Source organism: Budorcas taxicolor, chromosome 4, assembly GCF_023091745.1.
Source record: "Budorcas taxicolor isolate Tak-1 chromosome 4, Takin1.1, whole genome shotgun sequence".
In the NCBI taxonomy this organism is placed as follows: domain Eukaryota; kingdom Metazoa; phylum Chordata; class Mammalia; order Artiodactyla; family Bovidae; genus Budorcas; species Budorcas taxicolor.
Window position 1 is genome coordinate 65,492,682 of NC_068913.1, and position 23,801 is coordinate 65,516,482.

Here is a 23,801-nt window from a genome sequence, read left to right on the forward strand (position 1 = left end):
TTGAGCCCGTGTTCTAGAGCTCACACTGTGCCTACGTAATGCAGCTACTGAAGCCCATGCATCCCAGAGTGCGGGCTCCACAACAAGAGAAGCCACCGCAATGAGAAGCCCTCCCACCGCAACTAATAGCAGCCCCCACTCGCCGCAACTAGAGGAAGGCCTGCACAGCAAGGAAGACCCAGCACAGTCAAAAATAAAAAAATATTTAAAAAAACATAAATTATTCAATTATCACTTAGTTCAAGTGTAGTTCACCTATGCAGAAAGATTCCATTGAACAAAAAGACATGAACATCAAGTCCTAAGGTAATGACATTTCTCATCACAATTTAATAGACTTGCATTCTAGCATTATTTGTCATCACCTGTAACTCAGGCTGATGTGTCCCTGACTCTGAGAGATGACAATTCATTCAGAGTGGATAAGCAGAGTTTCTGAGGCCACAGGCTGCAATCCAGCCACTAAATACTTTCAGTTCACTAGGGACGGAGTGCCACTCTTTGCAAATTTCCCTTAAGAAATATACCACATTCTAAATTAATGAGTCTCAAAATGCACAGTAGTTTACCAAGAACAATCATTTTAAAATCCTTCCACTTCCAGCCATGATACAGCGACAGGAAAAAAATTCTACCGTCCCACCTGAAACAACCACAACATGGACAAAATGTTTGAAACAACCGTTTGTGAGGCATTGGATATCGGAAAACAAAAGACGGCAATCCCTTGAAAACAGAAAACAAATGAGGTTAGTGGTATAACTGCCCCAGCCATGAGAGAGTTTTTAGGCCATGGGACAGGGAGAAGAAACCCAGGCAAAGCCCACAAGGCCCCCTGGGTTGAGGAGATGAATGCTAACAGTTGAGAGAAACCAAGGCAGCTAGAGTTCACAAGACAGCATACTAAAAAAGAGAGAGCAACACAAGGACAGAACTCTGAGACCTGTTAAGAATTCTCTCGGATATTCAGTTGAGTACTTATCAGCACATTTATGTAGAAAATTACTCAAAGCCAGGGAAAGAACCACCCAAAAGGATTAGCGGTAACAGTGCCCAGCATTTACACAGGGCCTGGAATACTGCCTGTGCTCACAAGCCAGACTGGGACACCTCATAATTTACAGGGAGTTGGAAAGAACTTTCAGAAGGCTAGTACCTCAGGAAGGGGTACAAGTAGCTCCAGAATGAGCACTGCTCTGGTCCCACCTAACAAGACTCAAAAGCAAGACCAAAAAGGATCAGACTGTTTCCAAGTAACTTAACTGTCTTCCAGGCCGAGGCTCAAAAAGATTTATAGAAATATAAAAGTACGTAGCTTCAAACAAAGTGAAACTGACTATACCCTGCTGCTGCTGCTAAGTCACTTGAGTCATGTCCGACTCTGGGCGACCCCATAGACAGCAGCCCACCATGCTCCCCCGTCCCTGAGATTCTCCAGGCAAGAACACTGGAGTGGATCGCCAGTTCCTTCTCCAATGCATGAAAGTGAAAAGTGAAAGTGAAGTCACTCAGTCGTGTCCGACTCTTCGCGACCCCATGGACTGCAGCCTATCAGGCTCCTCCATCCAATATCCTGGCATCTAATAAATTCTTAGACAGCAGCACAGAGGCAGAACTCAAATCTGTTAAGAATCTTCTCAAATAAGCTGAGTACATATCAGCACATTTATGCAGAAAATTACTCAAAGCCAGGGAAAGAACCACCCAAAATGTGGTTTTTAGTAGTTTTAGTTTTTCTTTTTAATTATCAAGCATGTAAAGAAACAGGAAAATGTGATCTATAATGTAGAGATAAATAAACTGTATTACATATAGTTTATAATACTTATGTTAAATAAATTGTATCTATTTAATTTAAAAAGTGTACAAGGAAGATATTTTTTTTAAACACCTAAATTGAACTTGTAGAGATAGAAACTATACTGCTGCTGCTAAGTAGCTTCAGTCGTGTCCAACTCTGTACGACCCCAGAGATGGCAGCCCACCAGGCTCCCCCGTCCCTGGGATTCTCCAGGCAAGAACACTGGAGTGGGTTGCCATTTCCTTCTCCAAAGCATGAAAGTGAAAAGTGAAAGTGAAGTCGCTCAGTCGTGTTTGACTCCTAGCGACCCCATGGATTGCAGCCTAGCAGGCTCCTCTATCCATGGGATTTGCCAGGCAAGAGTACTGGAGTGGGCTGCCATTGCCTTCTCTGAGAAACTATACTAGACAGGAATTAATACCAGATTAGACATTACAGAAAAAATATTAGTGACCTTGAAAACACAGTAGTAGAGATTACCCAAAATGAAATAGAAAAAAGAATTTTTTAAAACAAAGAGCAAATCTGTGACCAGTAGGGTAACTTCAAGTAGCCTAAATGTATGTGTAATTGAGTGAGGAGGAAAAAAGATGGAGAAAAGAAAAATATCTTTGAAAAATAGCTTAAAAATTTTCTAAATTTCATGAAAACTATAAATTCACAAGTACATTAAGTTCAACAAATCTATAAGCACCAAAAAAAAAAAGGAATGAAAGAAAACTATACAAAACACATTATAATCTAACTGCTCAAAAGAAATGATAAGAAAAAAATCTGAAAAACACATGGAGAAAAAAGATATTGTGTACCAAGGAACCAAGACAAGATGAAAGATTTCTTATGGGAACAATGCAAGCTAAAAGATGGAGGAGATCTCTGCTCCTAGAGGGGAAAATCAAGATGGCAGAGTTGGAAGATGTAGAACTTACTTGCTGCATCAAACACAACAGAAATACCTCCATATGTGGAACAATTCTCAGCAAAAAATAACTGGAAACTGGCAGAAAGACTCCTGTACAACCAACGCTGAGAAAGAGATCACATGTAATGACGCAGCAAGGGAAGAGAAACGATCACCTGTACCCAAGGGAGAGGACTCAGAGGAGAAGAGAGATTTCACAGGCAGAGATCCCTGGGAAGTGAGCAGTTGGAGCTACATATTAGGCACCCCAGTCCTGGGGTCCCCCACAAAGAAGAGGAGCCTCTTGACTGGTTGGAGTGCTGGTAGGACTAACAGGAAGGCTGGGGAAAGCCTTCTGTTCCCGAAGGAGTGCACACAAGTTTGTTCACTCCTGAAACAGGGCAGAAAGTGCAGATCAGAACTTTGTGAGTAGCTGACTGGCTTTTCACAACTGTCCCATGAACAAACTGAATGTTCCAGCTCCACTTACGTCATATTGCAGCTCCACACTGGAGCGAGAGCTAACGTGACCGTGGAAAGAACCCAGCCATTAGACATAAAGGCAGCTAAGACCCAAAGCAATGTCTAGCAGGGAAGGGACAGTCATGATTGGTGCACGCCCAGGCAGCAGCACATCAATCTCTTCAATAAGCAGTGCCGGCAAAACTGGGCAGCTAAATGTGAAAGAATGAGATTACAACATTTCATCACACCTTACGCAAAAATAAACTCAGAGTGGATTAAATATCTAAATATAAGTCCAAAAACCATAAAACTCAAACATTTTTGCTTCAAACTACTTTCCAAAGTTACCAAATTTTAATCTTTGCAGGCTGTGAAAAATTTTCATCTTTTACTCATATTTCATCATGCATCTATACTAGTAGCAACTTTTTTGTCTATTAAAGGAATTTTTTAATTTTTATTTTGTTAGTTTATAATCATTTCAGTTCAAAGTGACCTCATCTGGACATTTACAATCCTAGTGGCACAATTCTATAATCTGGTACACTGTTACCATGACGAGGCATGTGTCTCCATTGCTCAATAACAGCCAACTAAATTCTCTGATCACTGACATAACCTTAACACAGAAAATGTCTGAAATATATTTTTTTAATTTTTCTTCCCAGGAATTCTTATTCTGAACAAACATCTGTGACTAGATATAACATTACTAAAATTTTTATATATTTTAAAAAGGCCTTACAACTAGTCTTTTTCCAGACCCATGTTTTTGTTGTTCAGTCTCTTGTCTTTTATCTGCATCCGTTGCAAAAGCAAGTACTTGGTATCTGTTTAAAAGATATGGAATAACTGTAAGTGACTTTATAGTTAAAATGTATAAGTTACTTTAAAAGCACATAATCTCAATATAATTAAATTTTTAAATATACATAATCTACAAATCTTATGTATCACCTTCTCCTTGATTTTAAACATTGTAAAATTTCATGAATGAATTTAGTAATGAATTTAGTAATGAATTCTACTGAATGATGACGAATTTGTACTGTGGCATAAGACTATGTAAAACTGTAATGATAACGAAATTGTAACCATATGTCCCAAAATTCAATATTGGGGAAATAGCTCTGCCAAATGTCAAAGTATCTCCCATTAGAATTTTATGTGATAAATAACAATATTCAATAAAGATCCAGTACCAAAACCCAAAATAGAAAAAAAATACAAATAATGCAAAACAACCAGATGAGTTATTGCAACCATCCCAAAAAAGGTGGCAGTATAAATTATTAATATCTGTGGACCCCAGAAGGTCTGAGTTTAATTCCCAGCTGAACCATTAACTAGTTGAGAAAATTTTTGAAAATTAATCACTCTATGCCTTAATCTTTCTTATCTATAAAATGAGAATAATAATCTTAACTCAAGCATTGTTAGAAGAATTTAAAAAATAATTTAATTGTCTGCTACAGTATCTGATAGGGTTTCCCTGGTAGCTCAGCTGGTAAAGAATCCACTTGCAATGCAGGAGACCCCAGTTTGATTCCTGGGTCAGGAAGTTTCCTGGAGAAGAGACAGGCTACCACTCCAGCATTCTTGGGCTTCCCTGGTACCTCAGATGGCAAAGAAGCCGACTGCATTTGGGAGACCTGGGTTCGATCCCTGGGTTGAGAAGATTCCCTAGAGGAGGACATAGCAACCCACTCCAGTATTCTTGCCTGGAGAATCCCCATGGACAGAGGAGCCTGGTGGGCTACAGTCCAGGGGGTCACAAAGACTTGGACATGACTGAGCAACTAAGCACAGAACAATATCTGATATACACTAGATACCCAATTTTTGACTGACAGGTTGACAAATAGATAGATACAGATTTCTATATACACAGAGATAAATCACCTAGTAATTTATCTGGTATATAATAAGTTCTCAATAATGGACATTATGGACATTTGGACTTTCTATCAGTATTTTATTTCAACAGCAACATTTAATACAACACTGTAACTCAATTATAATACAATAAAATAAATTTTTTTAAAATTGTAACATTTAGCTCAGACCATCCTTCAAAACAACTGATAAATATCATTCAATTTAGAAATGATTTAGACAACAAAGTTTAAATTCCCTAATTTCCATTAATTTATGGTGCATTTTCAGAGTAATAATCCTACTCAAAATGAAGAAATTTTAGGTTCATAGATCCCTTTCCACTTTCAATAGGTAAGAGAAAAATTAGTAAAGAGATATGTTCAGATAGCTCCTATTGTCTAAGAGAAAGATGTCTGATACTGTAAACATCAGGGACCTTAATGAAGAAAGGCAATGTAGAATATCTAAATAAGCACTAAAATGTACACTAGTATTTCAATGTTATATACCAACTTGTAAAGTATTCTATTCCAGTCAGCAATATTTCATTTGTAAAAAGCCTCCGATTTTTAGTGAATGAATAATGACTATGAATTATGATAGATTTTGCAGTACATTCATGAAAACCGGTCTTCCAGTTAATAAGAAAGCTTAATGCATATAAAGTTCATTCATTCAATAAACATACAGTAGGGATCTCATACAAGCATTAACAAGGGGGAAAACTACAACATGACCTATATCCACCAAGACCTTCCAAAGTAGTTGAGGAGATTCATATATAATACAAACAAATAAGTGTAACTCAGAGTGCACTGTGCTGACTGGTATGTATATAAGTACCAAAGGAATATGATAGAAACAGGTGACATGGGTATGTTAGGGTAAGCACACTGACTGAAACCACCCACCCTGGCCAGGCACCATAGTAACCATTTGCATGAGTTGTATTATGACAGGAGGTCCTGGTAAGGACCATGGAACTAATAAGCCACCACCAACCAGAAGGGTTCAGGAAAGGTCAAAAGGAGACACCACATGTCCGATCACCTCCCAGAATCCTTCTCTCTGCCATCCATCTTGGTTGAACAAGGCATGCACCACTAGGAAGGACTCTGAGTCAGAATGATTGGCTGAAGACAACCCGGAAACTAATCCCATCACCATAAAACCCAAGACTGCGAGCCACAAGCCACGTGGCAGAGCTGTTCTCCTGGGTTCCCTTACCCTACTGCTCTCCACCCGGGTGCCCTTTCCCAATAAAATCTCTTGCTTTGTCAGCACATGTGTCTCCTCGGACAATTCATCTCCAAGTGTTAGACAAGAGCCTAGTTTCGGGGCCTGTAAGGGGTCCCCCTTCCTGCAACAGGTGGAGGAAATATATATGTTCTTGGTATCAGTTAAGGAGGAGAAAGCTAGGTTTTGAAGAAAGAGTGAAAACTCATCATGCTGTTAAAGACTAAAAAACATTATGGCAAAGCAAACAACACATGCAAAGGCATGCAGCAGTAAAAGAGACATCAAAGGCCACGGCAGGAGCTTAGGAGAGATGCCTGGCAGAGAGGAATAAGTCATAGGAAATGAGACCCAAAAAGCGGCAGCAGGCTGAAGATCTCAACCTTGTAAAACCATGCTAAAAAATTCCATAGCCAGTTGCAGCAAATACCATCTGAGAATGACCTTCAATATCCCTAGGTCTTCAAAACTCCCAAATAATTACACCTCACACTCTGACCAAATAGGATTCCTTTAGTCTTCCTGGTTCATGATAACAGAAATAGTGTGCACTGGTGACTAAAACATCAGTCCAGAGCTGGTCTTAATGGACCAGCTCTAATGCACCAGTCCTAATGGATCTAACCTCAGGCAATAATTAACATAGGCAGTTCATTTCCTGCAGACACCAACCTACCAGAGGATAATATGGATATTAATGAGGTTGTTGCAAAAATCCAAAGCTTTTGAGCTGTTTGAAGCTTCTTATATAACTGTAGAGAGTTATTATTTCATCTGAGGCGTAAGTGAACCCCTGAAGTGGTCTCATTAACATCAAAACAACATGCAGAGACACAGCCAAAATTCACTCCTGATTTCTAAATCCAGAACAATTCTCTTCCTGGAAGACAGCTCAGAAGAGGATTTTATTACTAAACATAACTGGCAATAAATTTAGATGATGACAAACTTCCAATAGCATTTATTTTACAATTCTTTCTTAAATTTGCTTAACTGGGATCAATAATGTACATGGAAATCTATTTTCAGAACTGAACAACTTCAAGCAGACTTGGAAATTCTGAAATAAAACACTTGGATATTTTTTCTTATCACTCAAGTGTTCAGTGATATAAGCTAAAGAATAAAATTCCCTTATTAAAAGTGCTGAAAGACTAATCAGGTCCAATGTAAAAAAAATTTCATGAAAGACTGTCATACATATTTTTCAGAACAGAAAGGCACTAATCACAGATACAGCAAGTCCAGGTGAACCATGGTATTTTTTGAACCAATAGTCACAAATGCTTAAGAGGTCCCATAGAGCACCAATGACAAAACTCAACCATATAATTTAGTGCTCTTCTGTATCACATCATAAAAACAGCAGCAAATAACTAAAAGATGGATTGAGGTGTCACAGAAATACAAAAGTAAACCCTCCAAAATCATTTATTTTCAAATGAAAAATAGCTGTCACCTGAAAGCGTGCCAGATTTGGGAACTTTGATAATTTAACCTGTAGAATTCTACTAGAATTGGAAGCTCTGATACAAAGCATTACTATGTTCATTCCAACAATAGCTAAAACATTCTTGATTGTGCTAGTGAGAATCATTTTCATTGAAAGATTCCAGTAACAAAATAGAAGGTTTCCTCATAAACTTTTCATTCCTTCATACATTAACATTAACATTTCATTAACATAATGTTAACATAACATTAACATTTCATTCCTTCATTCATTAACAAGTAGATCTTGTTAAACATCTACTTTAAAAGAATAGACATCAGAAAGGCCCGTCAAAGTCTAGATTAGAGATAACAAAAACAGAAATCCAACTGAAAATACAAAGACCTGAATGTTAATCAGAATGCGAAGCAAGAGCTGAGTAAGAGGGGAAAAAATAGACAAATTGTGATTTACTGCCTAAATTATTCTGACAAGGAAAGAAAGAGAAAAGTAAAAGACGGTCCAAGTTGGCAAAAACATGGCCAAGGGAATGGCCATAGGCCCCCTCTCCACCAAAAAAAAAAAAAAAAAAAAAGGCAATTCTCTCACTTTCAAAGAAAAACAACATTCAAAGTGTGTCCCTGAATTAGAAGCACCTGGAGCATGTATTTGTAATGATTTCTGGATCTTTTTCCCAAACCTACTAAATCAAGATCTACAGTGTTGGAGCTTGAGAATCAGCAAACATACATTTTATAAAAGAAGACCCAGATGATTCTTATGTACACTAAAGTTTGAGACTCATAGCCTTCTCCAGTTCCTATCTGAACATAACTTATCTGTATTCAAAGTAATTAAAGATCAATATCAAAAATGAAGATGAATTAAGTCTTAAAAGCCTTTTATATTAACTGATTATAGATTTAATGAAGCCTCCAAAGACCAAAACTACAGTTCTCATGCTTTCTCCCATCCTAAATTACACCTGTGATTACCATTTAAAACTGTGATTATCATTTAACCTATTATACTTAAAAGTGTATATAAATACAATATAGCACTTAATGTTATAAACCCTCTTGATTGTCATCATTTCATAATAATCACAAATCCCATGCATTTTACCATTATAAAAGATTCACATAATAAATAAAGTGTGTACTTTTTAGTTCTAGGTGAAGATCAATTTAATAGATCAGTATGCTGGAGAATCACCACAGTTAAAACAGTATGAGTTTCTGTGAGATTAAACCTTCACATTAAAGAAACCTACACATTGCTTCCTAAACTAATCACTCCTGGAGTTATTACCAAATTAATTCCTACATATTTCAAAGAGTATTACATATTAATTCCACATATTTCAAAGAGTAAGTCATGGGACATTCAAATCTTTATATCGTGACCCCAGTGTAACACTGCTAGTATCACACTATTTGGCAAGAACTAGGGTGGAAAGCTGAAAACCAGATCTCCTCAATATTGCTTAAGTTTTGGCAGGATTGAATGAATTATACAGATTTTTTTTCAGTGTCTCAAAACAATTATACTGCTTTATTTATCACCAGTAGCAATGCCACAACTTATTCACCTCCTTTGGACAAGAGCCATAGGCACTGTAGAAGGAATATGACATAATGATACACTACCTCCATCAGTTAACTTCTGCTTAGTCACAAATATTTGCTTATTTTCAGAGTTTTAAATCCTCATTGCCTTAACAATAATCCTCAAAGCGTAGATGGTCACTTATCAAGGGAAAACTACGTTAACTTGCAATATACACAATAATAAAACTTGAGGCAAAAATTTACAGCTGTTGCCTGATGAATTTATATACTTCCTTCCTGCCTTGGGAAAAATCATGTGGCCAAAAACAATACTGAAAGGCTATAATGAAGTGCTGCCTAGATGTTTAAAGTTCTAAATGCTGCCATCAGTAAGATAACAAAAATAAAGTTGCTGAAGATATTATAATTCTCCAAGACTATTTCTTTTCCCAGAATGGATATCTACATTTTTTTCCCATTCTCTCTTCCAACAAAAAGCATAGCCTCAAAACTAGAAACCATAATTCTTACTGAAACTTAGCTGGTAGAAGAAAAACGGGTCTCTCTCAAACACAATTCACCAAAATCGATAAAAATTTCTAGTGAAAAGGGTCATTATCATACTTCACTTCTGTGAACTGTTCCTTTAAAAACATTCATAATAACACTTGTATTTCTTCCCAGTATTCTTCTCATGTCACATATATTCTTTTTTTTGTTATAAAATCATTCTATATATGTATTTGTATCTGAATGTTTTTCATTTACCCTGTGTTTTATTATTTATAATTCAGGGAACAATCACAATAATTATTGAGCATTTTCTACTGGTAAGGAATCCATTTGCCAATGCAGGAGACGCAAAAGATGCAGGTTCCATCTCTGGGTTAGGAAGAACCCCTAGGGAAGAAAATGGCAACCCGCTCCAGTAACCTTGCCTGGAAAATTCCATGGACAGAAAAGCCTGGTGGGCTACAGTCCATAGGGTTGCAAAGAGTTGGACACTGCTGAGTGTGCATGCACGCGCGTGTGCACACACACACACACACACACACCCCATGGTAACTTAACATACACTTAATCCTTCTTAATCCGTCGAAATAGATGTTGCTATCTTCTTTACATTCAGGATAAGGCCACTGTCTTACACAGCCGAGAGTCGCAAAATCAGGACTTCAATCCACGTGTGCCTCTCTCCAAATCCTTCCTCTCAATCTCTGTAGTATACAGCCTTATAAATATTTTATATGTAAATTATATCCACAAAGTCACCACAATTACATTATAACAACAAAATCACTCTCCTTTTTATTTGCTATATTCAAGCTCTTTGGGGAAAAGAATTGATCAGCAGCATCAGTTCAGTTCAGTTCAGCTCATTCAGTCATGTCCGACTCTTTGCAACCCCATGAATCGCAGCACGCTAGGCCTCCCTGTCCATCACCACCTCCTGGAGTTTACCCAAACTCATGTCCATTGAGTCGGTGATGCCAGCCAACCATCTCATCCTCTGTTGTCAGCAGCATACGCACACACACAAAAAAATCATGATTCCAAAGATTCAAGATCCATACTCACTTGTAACTTTCCACTTGATGGCAGGAAGAAGCAGTAATGAAGGAATCTGTTCGGGAACTGTAAGCAAGAGGGCCGGGTAAAAGAGAGCCAGGGAGAAACCTCCCAAAAGCATAGCTTTCCTGCTCAAACACCATCAGCATCCCATCCACAGACTGGATACAAATTAAATCACGACCTAAAGAAAAATTAAAGGAAATTAAATGACATATTCGTTTTATAAATACTATGATTTTATCACTGATCAACACAAAGTTAGTTTTTCCTGCCAGGGGCAAAATGAGCAGCTTAAATCTCAGAATGCAAACCACTGAAGCTATAAGATTATTGTATTTCACTCTATACACATTTCCCAGTTTTTTCATTATTCATGTCTATAGTTTTAAATATATTTGTTTTCATTTACATGAGCTAAAATTTCTAGCTCAAGATAATCCCTGAGAACAGTCATGACTCTGCAAGATATTATTTTTTCCAAAATCAGAACTATAAACTGTTCTTCACCAGGCTATTTCTCGTCTTCATAGTATGTCAGCCCATATTTTCACAAGACTTAAACATCAGTCAAACACAGCACACCAAACCCATAGACATGTATTAAGCACCAGTTTTATACAAATCAGTGTTGAGTCCTGTTGGGAGAGAAAACAATTAATACTGAATAATACTAATCATAGACTGTCATAAACTATCAACTGATTTTGAAATGTTTTCTACTATTAATCTGTAAGTATTAGTCTGTAAGGGAGAAGGAAATGGCAACCCACTCCAGTACTCTTGCCTGGAGAATCCCGTGGGGAGAGGAGCTTAGTGGGTTGCTGTCCATAGGGTCGCACAGAGTCGGACACAACTGAAGCGACTTAGCATGTATGCATGCCTTGGAGAAGGAAATGGGAATCCACTCCAGTATTCTAGCCTGGAGAATCCCAGGGATGGGGGGAGCCATCTATGGGGTCACACAGAGTCGGGCACAACTGTAGCAACTTAGCAGCAGCAGCAGCATTAGTCTGTAAGTTGCTCAGTTATGTTCGACTCTGCGACCCCATGGACTAAACAATGTAGTCCATGGAATTCTCCAGGCCAGAATACTAGAGTGGGTAGCCGCTCCCTTCTCCAGGCGATCTTCACAACCCAGGGAATGAACTTAGGTCTTCCACATCACAGATTCTTTACCAGCTGATCCACCAAGGAAGCCCCCAAACTATAAACAGATTATGAAGTGTTTTCTACTATTAGTCTGTAAAAATATTAACTACAAGGTTCACCATTCTTCAAATACACTGAGAAGATGACAGTGATGATCATTTCTATAGTACAGTGTCTATCCAGTCAGCAAAAACAAGATCAGAAGCTGACTGTGGATCAGATCATGAACTCCTCATTGCCAAATTCAGACTTAAACTAAAGAAAGTAGGGAAAACGCACTAGACCATTCAGGTAAGACCTAAATCAAATCCCTTATGATTATACAATGGAAGTGACAAATAGATTCAAGGGATTAGATCCAATAGACAGAATGCCTGAAGAACTATGGACGGAGGTTCATGACATTGTACAGGAGGGAGGAATCAAGACGATCTCCAAGAAAAAGATATGCAAAAAAGCAAAATGGTTGTCTCAGGAGGCCTTACAAATAGCTGAGAAAAGAAGAGACGTTAAAGGCAAAGGAGACAAGGAAAGATATACCCATCTGAATGCAGAGTTCCAGAGAAAAGCAAGGAGAGATATGAAAGCCTTCCTCAGTGATCAATGCAAAGAATTAGAGGAAGACAACAGAATGGGAAAACTAGAGATCTCTTCAAGAAAATTAGAGGTACCAAGGGAACATTTCATGCAAAGATGGGCTCGATAAAGGACAGAAATGGTATATCTAACATATGTATAGAAACCTAACAAAAGCAGAATATATTAAGAAGAGGTGGCAAGAATAAACAGAAGAACTATACAATAAAGATCGTCACAATCCAGATAACCATGATCCCGTACCTAGAGCCAGACATGCTGGAATGTGAAATCAAGTGGGGATCAGGAAGCATCACTCCGAACAAAGCTAGTAGAGGTGATGGAATTCCAGTTGAGTTATTTCAAATCCTAAAAGATGATGCTGTAAAAGTGCTGCACTCAGTATGCCAGCAAATTTGGAAAACTCAGTACTGGCCACAGGACTAGAAAAGGTCAGTTTTCATTCCAATACCAAAGAAAGGCAATGCCAAAGAATGCTCAAACTACCTCACAATTGTACTCATCTCGCACACTAGCAAAGTAATGCTCAAAATTCTCCAAGCCAGGCTTCAACAGTACATGAACCATGAAATTCCAGATGTTCAAGCTGGATTTAGAAAAGGCAGAGGAACCAGAGATTAAATTGCCAACATCTGTTGAATCATGGAAAAAGCAAGAGAGTTCCAGAAAAACATCTATTTCTGCTTTATTGACTACACCAAAGCCTTTGACTGTGTAAATCACAATAAACTGTGGAAAACTCTGAAAGAGATGGGAATACCAGACCACCTGACCTGCCTCCTGAAAAATCTGTATGCAGGTCAAGAAGCAACACTTAAACCCAGACATGGAACAACAGACTGGCTCCAAATTGGGAAAGGAGTACGTCAAGGCTGTATATTGTCACTCTGCTTATTTAACTTATATGCAGAGTACATCATGCAAAATGCAGAGCTGGATGAAGCACAAGCTGGAATCAAGTTGCCAGGAGAAATATCAATAACCTCAGATATGCAGATGACACCACCTTTACAGCAGAAAGCAAAGAAGAATTAAACAGTCTCTTGATGAGAGTGAAAAAGTTGGCTTAAAACTCAACATTCAGAAAACTAAGATCATGGCATCTAGTCCCATCACTTCATGACAAATAGATGCGGAAACAATGGAAACACTGGCAGACTTTATTTTCTTGGGCTCCAAAATCACTGCAGATGGTGACTGTAGCCATGAAATTAAAAGACACTTGCTCCTTGGAAGAAAAGCTATGACCAACCTAGACAGCACATTAAAAAGCAGAGACATTACTTTGCCAACAAAGGTCTGTCTAGTCAAGGCTATGGTTTTTCCAGTAGTCATGTATGGATATGAAAGTTGGACTATAAAGAAAACTGAGCACTGAAGAATTAATGCTTTGGAACTGTGGTGTTGGAGAAGACTCCTGAGAGTCCCTTGGACTGCAAGGAGATCCAACCAGTCCATCCTAAAGGAGATCAGTCCTGAATATTCATTGGAAGGACGGATGCTGAAGCTGAAACTCCAATACTTTGGCCACCTGATGTGAAGAACTGACTCACTGGCAAAGACCCTGTTGCTAGGAAAGATTGAAAGCAGAAGGCAAAGGGGACAACAGAGGATAATATGGTTGAATGGCATCACTGACTCGATGGACGTGAGTTTGAGCAAGCTCTTGGAGTTGGTAATGGACAGGGAAGCCTAGCATGCTGCAGTTCATGGGGTCACAAAGAACTGGACACAACTGAGCAACTGAATTGATAGTATCTCTAATCTGAGAAAGATCCAGTGACTATAACTTTTCATCTGCTAGTGTGATTACTATATACTATTGTCTAAATATCACAAAGGGAAGAATTCTGTCAAAGGAAAATCAAGTTACTCAAAGGGAATAAACAAAAGGTCAGTCTTCTAATTAATCTGTCATCTCTAACTCATACCTACTGTGTACAGTAAGTCCTATAGTAACTATTTCATATTACCTTGATATCAGGGTCAATACTGGAGAAGGGCATGGCAACCCATTGTGCTATTCTTGCCTGAAGAATTCCATGGACAGAGGAGCCTGGCGGGCTACAGTCCATGGGGTCGCAAAGAGTTGGACACGACTGAGCGACTAAACAGGGTCAATATAGTATATATACCTAAATGTTGAAATTTAAAGAATATTTTACTCAAAAACAAATGAAATTATATAGAAATTGATGGAGATCTTATTACTGTATCTGATTATGGAAACAAGGGCAATTTTTAAAAAGAAAAATGTGTTGCCAAAGGAGTGTTTTTAAGAGAAAACAAACGGTGATTTTGAGTGCTTATTACTGCAACATACTCCACCCCATCTTGATTGATTCAATAAATTCAACCATTTTAAATAGTCTGAGAAACGTTTCAGGTTGAATATTGTCTTAGCATATGTTCACTAAACACACATCTGATTCACTCTGGCATCTACAGAAAAAGAGATTGTTCCTGTTAATGCTGTTTTGAAGAGTATTCCCTCAATGCTCAAATTATTTTATAATGCGTAGTAGGCTTTTCAGTCACTGTTTTAAGTTTTTTTATCTATTCTTTATCTACTAATTATATTAAAGTTTTCAAACCATAGGGTATGAGTTTGTATGGATGCTATATGTACTTGACCTCTAGACACATAGACATCCAGACAGAATTAAAGCCTATATCTCCAGGCCTGTATAACAGATATATCATATGATTACTTTCTTGCCAATGAGACAGGAGCAAGGTGATATGTGCACCAGCCAGGTATACCCTTAAAAGGAATGAGTATACACTCTTTTCCTCTCTTCCCAGCATGATGATAGTGCTGGAACAGCTATCCTTGCCTCAGAGATACAAGCCACATATTGAAAGCAAAAGAGCTGCCTTTCAGTCCTGGACCACTTCATCTCTAAGTGATCAAATTTGACAGAAATAAACATCTTCCTTAATTAAGTTGGGTCTTTATTAAAGCAACCAAATTTGTATCTTAAATAACACAGAACTTATCTGAGCATAAAGACCCACCCAGCTTTGCTGACTCTTAAAATTTAATTTCACTTGATTAGACTCTGGCACCAAAACACAACCAGATATACAAGACATTGGAACAAGTGGGGAAATTGGAACATGAATGCATGTTAGATAACAGTAGGTACCACTGTTAATTTTCTTAAGTGTGATCATGGTATGATTACATAAGAGAATGCTCTCATTAAATATGTGTTGCAACAGTTATGAGTGAAGTGGCACAAGATCTGTAATTTGCTTTCAAATCATTCATTAAAAAAGTGTGTATACATGTATATGTTAAACATTTACAACTGTTGACTGTAAATGGTGTTAATATGGAGACTCATGTTATTCTGATATTTATATTTTTCACAATAAAAATGTACACAAAGTGTTCCAATATATCCCTTTTGTATACAAATGTACTTTTTTTAACCATCAGGGAGAATAGTGAGCACTGGCAAGTTGAGCAGGACCTAGGAGGAGAGCAATACATTTAATCTTAGTAAGTCAAGAATCAGAGACAGAAGAAATCCAATCAATGAAACACACTGTTTCATTGACCTATGGGGGAGGATACTACTGTAACCAAAAAATGGTCTCTGTATTATTAAATAATGTGAGATCAAGACATGCATACCTCCAAGTAAAAGTACCAGTAAAATTTAAGTGCATTTCAATATGTTGAATGTCACTGAACCAAAGCCTTCCAAAGACCTCAAAGAAGCGCTCCTCAAATTGTGGCCACCAGCATCAGTATTGTCTAAGGAAATACTTAGAAATGCAAATCCTAAAGTCCCACTCTAAATCTATGGAATCAGAAACTCTGATGTTAGGGCCCCAAAAGTCTAGGTTTTAACAAGCCCCTAGAGGTTGTTTCAGTATTCACTAGTAACTTAGTAGTAAAGAATCCACCTGTCAATGCAGGAGACATGGATTCGATCCCTGGGTCAGGAAGATGCCCAGGAGAAGGAAACGGCAACCCATTCCAGTATTCTTGCCTGGACAATCCCATTGACAGAACAGCCTGGCAGGCTACGGTCCATGGGATCCAAAGAGTGTTGGACACAACTTAGTGACTAAGCAACAACAAGAGGCTATCTGATGCACGATTGAGTTTGAGAACCACTGTTTTCACATGCTACAACAGACCTAGAGCTTGAAGACAACTTGAGCCCCAGAGAAAGCTTGGCTGCTTAGCATGATATATGAAGTTTTCTTTGCTGAAACTCTAGCAATACAGAGGAAAGTACTATACTGTCATGTCCCCGTGAGCTGCCTCTAGAGTCAGATAATCTGAGTTTAGTCCAGCTCAACCAATTATTAGCTGTTACTTTGGGCTCAAATTCCTTATCTACAAGATGATGCACCTACCTAGTACCCAGTACTAATCTACAAGATGATGTACCTACCTAGTTAGGTGTTGTGAGAATTAAATTAAGCAATGTATGAAAATCAGAAGATCCAGCAGGGGGTAAATACTGCATCACATTATTATTTTTATAATTATTCTCTAAGTTTCACACTACATGCTGTATTAATATTTAAATACTTGCTGTCTCCCACGCACATCATGTTGGTGTACACTTCCTTGCTTTTGCTTATATTATTACCTCTCCAAAAAAAAAAAAAGAAACCTCACAAGTTTCTTCCTCTGGGATAGTGAATATATACTGGATGCATCCTGGTCATCCATTCCCCTCTCCTCCCATCTTTAGCCACAAAGCTTGAATGAGACTGACTTCATTCTAAACTTGAGGATAGGTAGGCCCTGACTTATGTAAACTAATTAGTATCCCACTAGTTACAGTGATTGGTTAAAGGATGGTTATAATTTACAGCCAATGAAAGAAACTAAATCCCTAAACTGAGTTGAAACTAAAGAAAACCCTACTCTTCCCCCCGGGGAGTCACATGTGAGGCAGATAAGCTCTGCAGTCACAGAAGCCATTTGACTTTTACAAGGGTGCAGTTAAGAGATCAGGTCTTAACTGTTTGAGCTAGTGCATCAAGTCTCACTTGGAGTCAAACCTTTTCATGAACTTAACAGGTAATAAATTCTCATGAATATTGAAGCTGAGTTGGGTCTCTGTCCCTGAGCCAAGTGGATCAAACCATTTGTCCTCTGAGAGACATCACAGGCTGAAGCTCGTGTCTTCCCAGAAACCTTCTCTTTCCCTTCAATTACCCTCCAACTGTGATCCCAGAGAGCCCCACCCCTACCTTCATCTCACAACTAGTGACTGACTGAAATGATCTGTTTTTGTGTCTCTCAGTAACTCTAGGTTAAACTCAAAGGCAGGAAGGTAAACCTTACTCATCTTTGTAAATCCAACAATTAGAAAATGCCTGGCACATGGGATATACATTAATAAACATCTGTTGAGCTGAAGTAAGCTAGGCAGAATAATTTATTCATCTGCAGCTCAGATTAGCTGAGACTCTATTCTATGTGTTTCACATACTGCATTTTAAGTACATGAAAAATGCTTTATTTATTACAATCCTGGCCACTGACGTTCAGAAGAATGTAGGGATCAATCCAAAACATTACTCAAAAATAAATAAATAATTCCTTCCAATCACCGTTTTGGAAGTCACTTCAGAAAACATACCAAAGGCTCCCCTTACAGATAATGGGAAAAAAAAGAACAGTCTAGAGAAGTCATGAAAGTTTTGTAGTTCTAATACTCAGCCAACAGGAAGCCTTATAAAAGCGATGGGATTTCAGGAGCTATTTAAATGACCTAGCCATGAACCATACTCAGCCTTTACCACATGCTCAGTATTATACTAGGAGCTGTAAGAAACACAGAACAGCAAATTACTACTGCCATTTACTGAGCACCTGTTATATTCCCACCTTTGTGCTAAACATTTGCCCAGCATATAGCTACATGCTTTACTAACAATAGTCTCATTTCACACATGAGAAGACTGAAAACCACAGAGCTTAAATAATTCGTCTAATGCCAAATTAAAAAATGACAATACTCAAACCAGAATCTGACTCCATTATAGCACACTAGATCCATTTTTAAAAAATAATGTATGCTAACAAACACAATCTTAATGATGTGAAACAGACTAAGTACAAAGAACTTCATTAGGGTGAGTTTCCTGTGAAAGGTTTCATGATAGAGGCAGGATGTATCCCACCTCTCAACTGAGAACGCCTAGACTGAGGACAGGTGGAATGAAAAGCAATCAAAGGGAAAAGCAGAGGAAATTTCTGCAAGAGAAAGAAGAACATATTAGGAAAAGATACAGAGGCAGCTAGATTTGATATAATGGAATGGATCAAGTTTTACCAATAGGGCATGAAATGTAAAAGCAACTGACTGAAAAGATGACAATATCTAAGTGATGCTTCCTCAAAAAGCATTGCCGAACAATACAGGGGAAATATCTTTTAAAGTTGAAATAATTAGGAAGGTTTGGAGATTTCATCAGAATTTAAAATCTGATGTTTGTCTCATTAATCTTAACCACGATGAGAGAAAAATAAGCATTGTGATTTGAAATACTAATTGCAAGATCTAGGGACAAACTGAAAAAAGACCTAGCAAAATCATTTTGAAAGAATTTTGGAAATCAGTATTTTTCATTTCCAAAGACAAAGAAAAAATTCTGTGACTGTGGGGATGGGTGAGTGAAAACAAGAAAGTTCCATTATGGCAACTTCATGAAACGAATATTTATTAAAAAGTGTATCCCATTTCCTGGTGATAAAATATCATCCAGTCAAAGCTTCAACATGATGCATAAATTGGTAATCAATTATATCTTGATTGCCTGCTAGTTTAACAGTTATAATTCTACTAAATGATAGCCCACTCACTAAAATGGTCTGTAGCCCTGTGTGTGTGTGTGCGCGTGTGTCTCTGCGTGCGTGCACACGTCTCGGTTCCTTCCACCATGCATGACCCGGAGCATTTTCCATCATTCATTATTATAGCAACAAGGGGCCCAAGAGGGTAGTTCTGAATACCGTTTCCTCCATTTTTCGGCCGTCTTTGTCTTCCTGTGGCATCTATGTAGCAGAGTAAGCGCAGGGGCATACATGAAAGGAGACTACCATCACTCAGCATGCTACACGCTTTCTGAATCTCTCTATGCTCATATTTCTTTTACACACTAAGGAAAAATACAAGTGAAGAAATGCAAACGTGACCTGTGGCCAAGTGTATACTGCAGTTCAGCATGCAGCTGTCAAAAATACTTGGTCCTTCTCCAAGTCTGAAAAACACATGAAAAACAGCTGTATAGGTAGTCCAAAAGGCAGACAGGAAACATCAAGAGACTGATGCATACGAACAGAAGAGTCCAAAAGTCTGTGGAACTTCCGCTCGCTTGCCTTATGCATGCAGGGAAAAAGGTTTTGTTGTTGTTACAGAAAAACTGAAACGCTAACTTATTAATCTTTATGCAAACTTAACTCAAATACGATATAACATGCTTGCTGTGAGCAAGGATGGAAAAATGTTCAAAGTAGGATTTCAACAGATACTGACTTAAAAACAAATGGTAGGTGGATTTCTACAGCCTGCAAGATTGTAAACTTGCCATTAAATATCAATTCTTAAAGCCCTAAGAAAACAGGGGAAATCAATAAATAGGATACATGTGTTGAGCTAAATGGCTAACATTTTTAAGTATGTACCAGGGAAAAATTATACAAATTCTCAACTATTATTCAAGTGTTACCCCAATAAATAACTTCATTGAGAGTAATTACTTTAAGACTCAAAAAAATAAAAATTGGGACTACATACTAACTCTTCCTAGGAACTTACCTTTTGACATTTTAATGTGTCTTTTTTAATAGGAACTTTAATAGGCTTACAAAGACCACTAGTGTGTGTTCCACCAAGTTATTTATTACAATTTCCACCCCCCCCCAAATTGTGAACAGGGTTAATAACATATTATGAAGAAATTATGACCATTCATTAAATTAGCATTACATGTGACAGATTCAATATGAATGCAGTGTTAGAGTTTAAAAGGAGGTCCTAAACATTATATTATCACTTGCATCCACAAAATATTGGGTGAATTACATTGTCAGATGCAATGATCATGAAAGGTTTGATAATACTTTCCAGAATTCACATTCATTGAACAAATTCCACAAACATTCACTGTACCTAGCATGTGCTAGGAGAGACAGTTGCTACTCTCAGAATATGGGAGTTATAATAATGTGAGAACAGAGGCATACTAAAATAATTTAAAAGATTATGTACAGAAGTATGATTAACAGTATCTGGAAAAATTAAGAAAAGCTTCAGAACAGAAATAACACTTGGGTTTTGCAGGCTGAGAAAGAGTTTGCCAGACATTCAGGAAAGCAAAAGCAGAAAGCACATCATTCAAAGTCTTGGATTACAGGATTAGAAAAGAGCCATGTTTAAAGAGGAATAAGGTCAGTAAACACTGAGGGAGGGTGTTGAGTGGTGGGAGACACTGCTGATGAAGATGGCAGGCATTCTCATCAGAACTGATGGCAAAGCCACAACTGAAGCCCAGATTTGCCGCAAACTTATTTCAGCCCTGAAAGCTCTAGCAGGTTTCCTCGTCTGCAAAGCAGTTGTATAGGAGAAGATTGTATGATGCTATAGTCAGGACAAAATACAAAAAAAAAAAAAAAAAAAACCATACTGGCTGGTACCTGGTAAGCTTTCAATAAATGGTAAGTAATTAATGTTACTGGATCACTAGTTTCTTACAGACCAAATTATGTGAATAATTTAAAATTGGAAGGAAAAAAATCCTTCAGACCAAAAAGGATAAAATTTAATGTGGGAAGGAGCACACACCAAATCAGAACTTCCCCCTTTCTGCCAAAGCAAAGGGTTTTTTTAAGACTTCAAGAACTATGGAAAACCTCTCAAAACCTAGGTCTGTGTGCGTTTCTGTCTATCCAACATGATTTTCTGTCTATTTTAAACTTACTTTCCTCAAAACGGCAATTTCTCTAACATGGTCACGACTGAAATCTCTAAAGAAGTACATTATGAGTGTGTCTGAAAGCCCTCTCTGTCAATGAGCTGCCCCTGCCTCTGTTCCCTCCCCCAACACACACATACCCAAATTCTTCCCCGAACCCCACCCTGCCTCTCTTTTATTGATGTTTTTTGCAGGATGACATAAGAAAGACAAGATAGATTATATCATACAGCAGAGCCCATTATTTATTAGCATTCCTTTCTTGTCTCTCATCCGAAAGGAAAATTCTTAAACAGTGAGGGTTGAGGATCTATTTTTTTTTAATAACTGGTTTGAAAGTGAGATAAATTTCTCAAGGTAATAACTAGCCATGATAAGAAATCCAGAAAACTCTTGCCCCAAAAATATTCTAAAAAGAAAAAAATTTACATATTTTGTATAAATACTTCTTTATTTGCAAATATTATCAGTCCCATAAAGAAATAACTTCAAAAGCTAAATATTTGCTTTTTGTATATTGTTAACTCTCAATCCTAAAATCATCAGTGTATTAAAAGTCTACATCCCTGAATTCATTATAGCCAATTAAATTAGGTTGTGAAAAAAATAATGCCAGGAGATTCTTAGCTGAGGTTCAACTTCACCTAAACTCATACAATTTAAAAGGCAAATCAAAATGAACTGGGGATACTGACAACAAGGACTTTGAATTTCTTGAACTGTCAATTCTTATCACAAGGTTCGATGTGCCACTTAACCACTGTTTGGTCTATTAAATGTCCTTGGACTCTCCTAAAAGAAGCAGTTAAAATATCATATCCTGAATTAAAGTCATAAAAACAAATACACCAAAGTAATCATCTTAATATACAGATGCAATCATGTTATCAACCAACTCAAAAAATTCAAAAGTACACCAGCATCTTCAGAAATAAGTAGAAATTAATAAGTAGGATATCCAAAGAACTCTTCGATGTATCTGCTAAATGAACTCTAACTACTCCCTCTCATCCAGTCCCAACCACCAAATACTTCAGGTAACATGGGGTTCTCAGGTAACATAAGCTTGTCCAAAGGCCCTTATGTGTTTGTTACTGTAAGTCCAATGCACCTCAGATACCATTCCCCCATCTTAACCTCATAAAATCCTTCTAGATGTCCTCCATCCCCAGGATCCAACTCCACCACTTTGAAGCTTTCTCCAATCCCCTTCAGGCATAAATAATCCATTCTCCTTCTTTTCTTTCTTAGTATATTCTGCATCACTGCCTGTTATTACTGACAATACTTTTTCCTGGCAATACAGCTAAATTTGGCATATCTCTCTCCCCTCCTCAACTTCCATAAATGAATAATAATGGCCTTGAAGGTAAGTCAATTTTGTTTTCATTGTCTAGCTCACAGTATTGAGTATAGTCCCTTATAAGGTGGTACTCCAAAAACACCTGTTCAAGTCAACTGAATCCTCATGAAAACAGAAAACCATGTCAAACTGTAGTACTAGATACAGCATGCTAGTGATCATCAAGTAGGCCAAGATATCTGACAATATTTTCATAGTCACATGAAAGCCCGGCATCACGCTGTATTCACCATACTTTTCTACCCCAAATAGTCCCCAGTACATAGAAGTCAATAAACATTTGTTGAATGAATAAACAGCAGCAAAGTAAATGTGGTATGAAAAAGGCCCTGAAACGATTAGTTTTCACACATGACACTTAAGAAACTAAATTCTAAATTATTTCAGCACTTAGTATTATGCCAAAAGACAAAGTATTTACTACATGCACAACGTTAGAGACACTAGGAAATACTAAGCAGAGGGGGAAAAGATTAAGGATAACACTGCTTTTAAGAAAGATAAAAGCCTAATAGAAAGACACAGAAGATACAGGTGGGGTGGGGGAGGACAGCAAAAGGAAAATATATGCATGGGAAGGGAAATCACTTAACCATAAAGAATAAACTGTGGCAGCCCAAAGAGGATACAAAAGAAAAAGAACGATCTTTAAATCCATCAGTATTTTATAAAACTCTAACTTCAAAACCATACACTGATTAAGCCCAAAAGCTTTAGTAATTATTAGAGCACTGAATAAATTCTTTCTCTGGGTAATATGAAACAAACAATTATCACCATAGAAAAAGTACCCCAAAAAAGGGTACTAACCAGGATGCATGCTTGCCCAGTCATTCAGTCATGTCTGACTCTTTGTGACCTTGTGGACTGTAGCCCGCCAGGCTCCTCTGTCCATAGGATTT

General features: G+C 37.7%; 1 protein-coding gene across 1 annotated transcript in view; it reads right to left on the reverse strand.

Moving 5' to 3' along the window:
* Positions 1–23,801, reverse strand: part of BBS9 (Bardet-Biedl syndrome 9) — a 469,654-nt gene that overhangs the window by 340,045 nt on the left and 105,808 nt on the right. Inside the window, exons 6-7 of the mRNA XM_052638544.1 lie at positions 10,842–11,016; positions 3,913–3,997 (exon numbers count right to left, since the gene is read on the reverse strand). Of these exons, the coding sequence (XP_052494504.1) occupies positions 3,913–3,997; positions 10,842–11,016 (260 nt within the window). The remainder of the gene's footprint in view (positions 1–3,912; positions 3,998–10,841; positions 11,017–23,801) is intronic.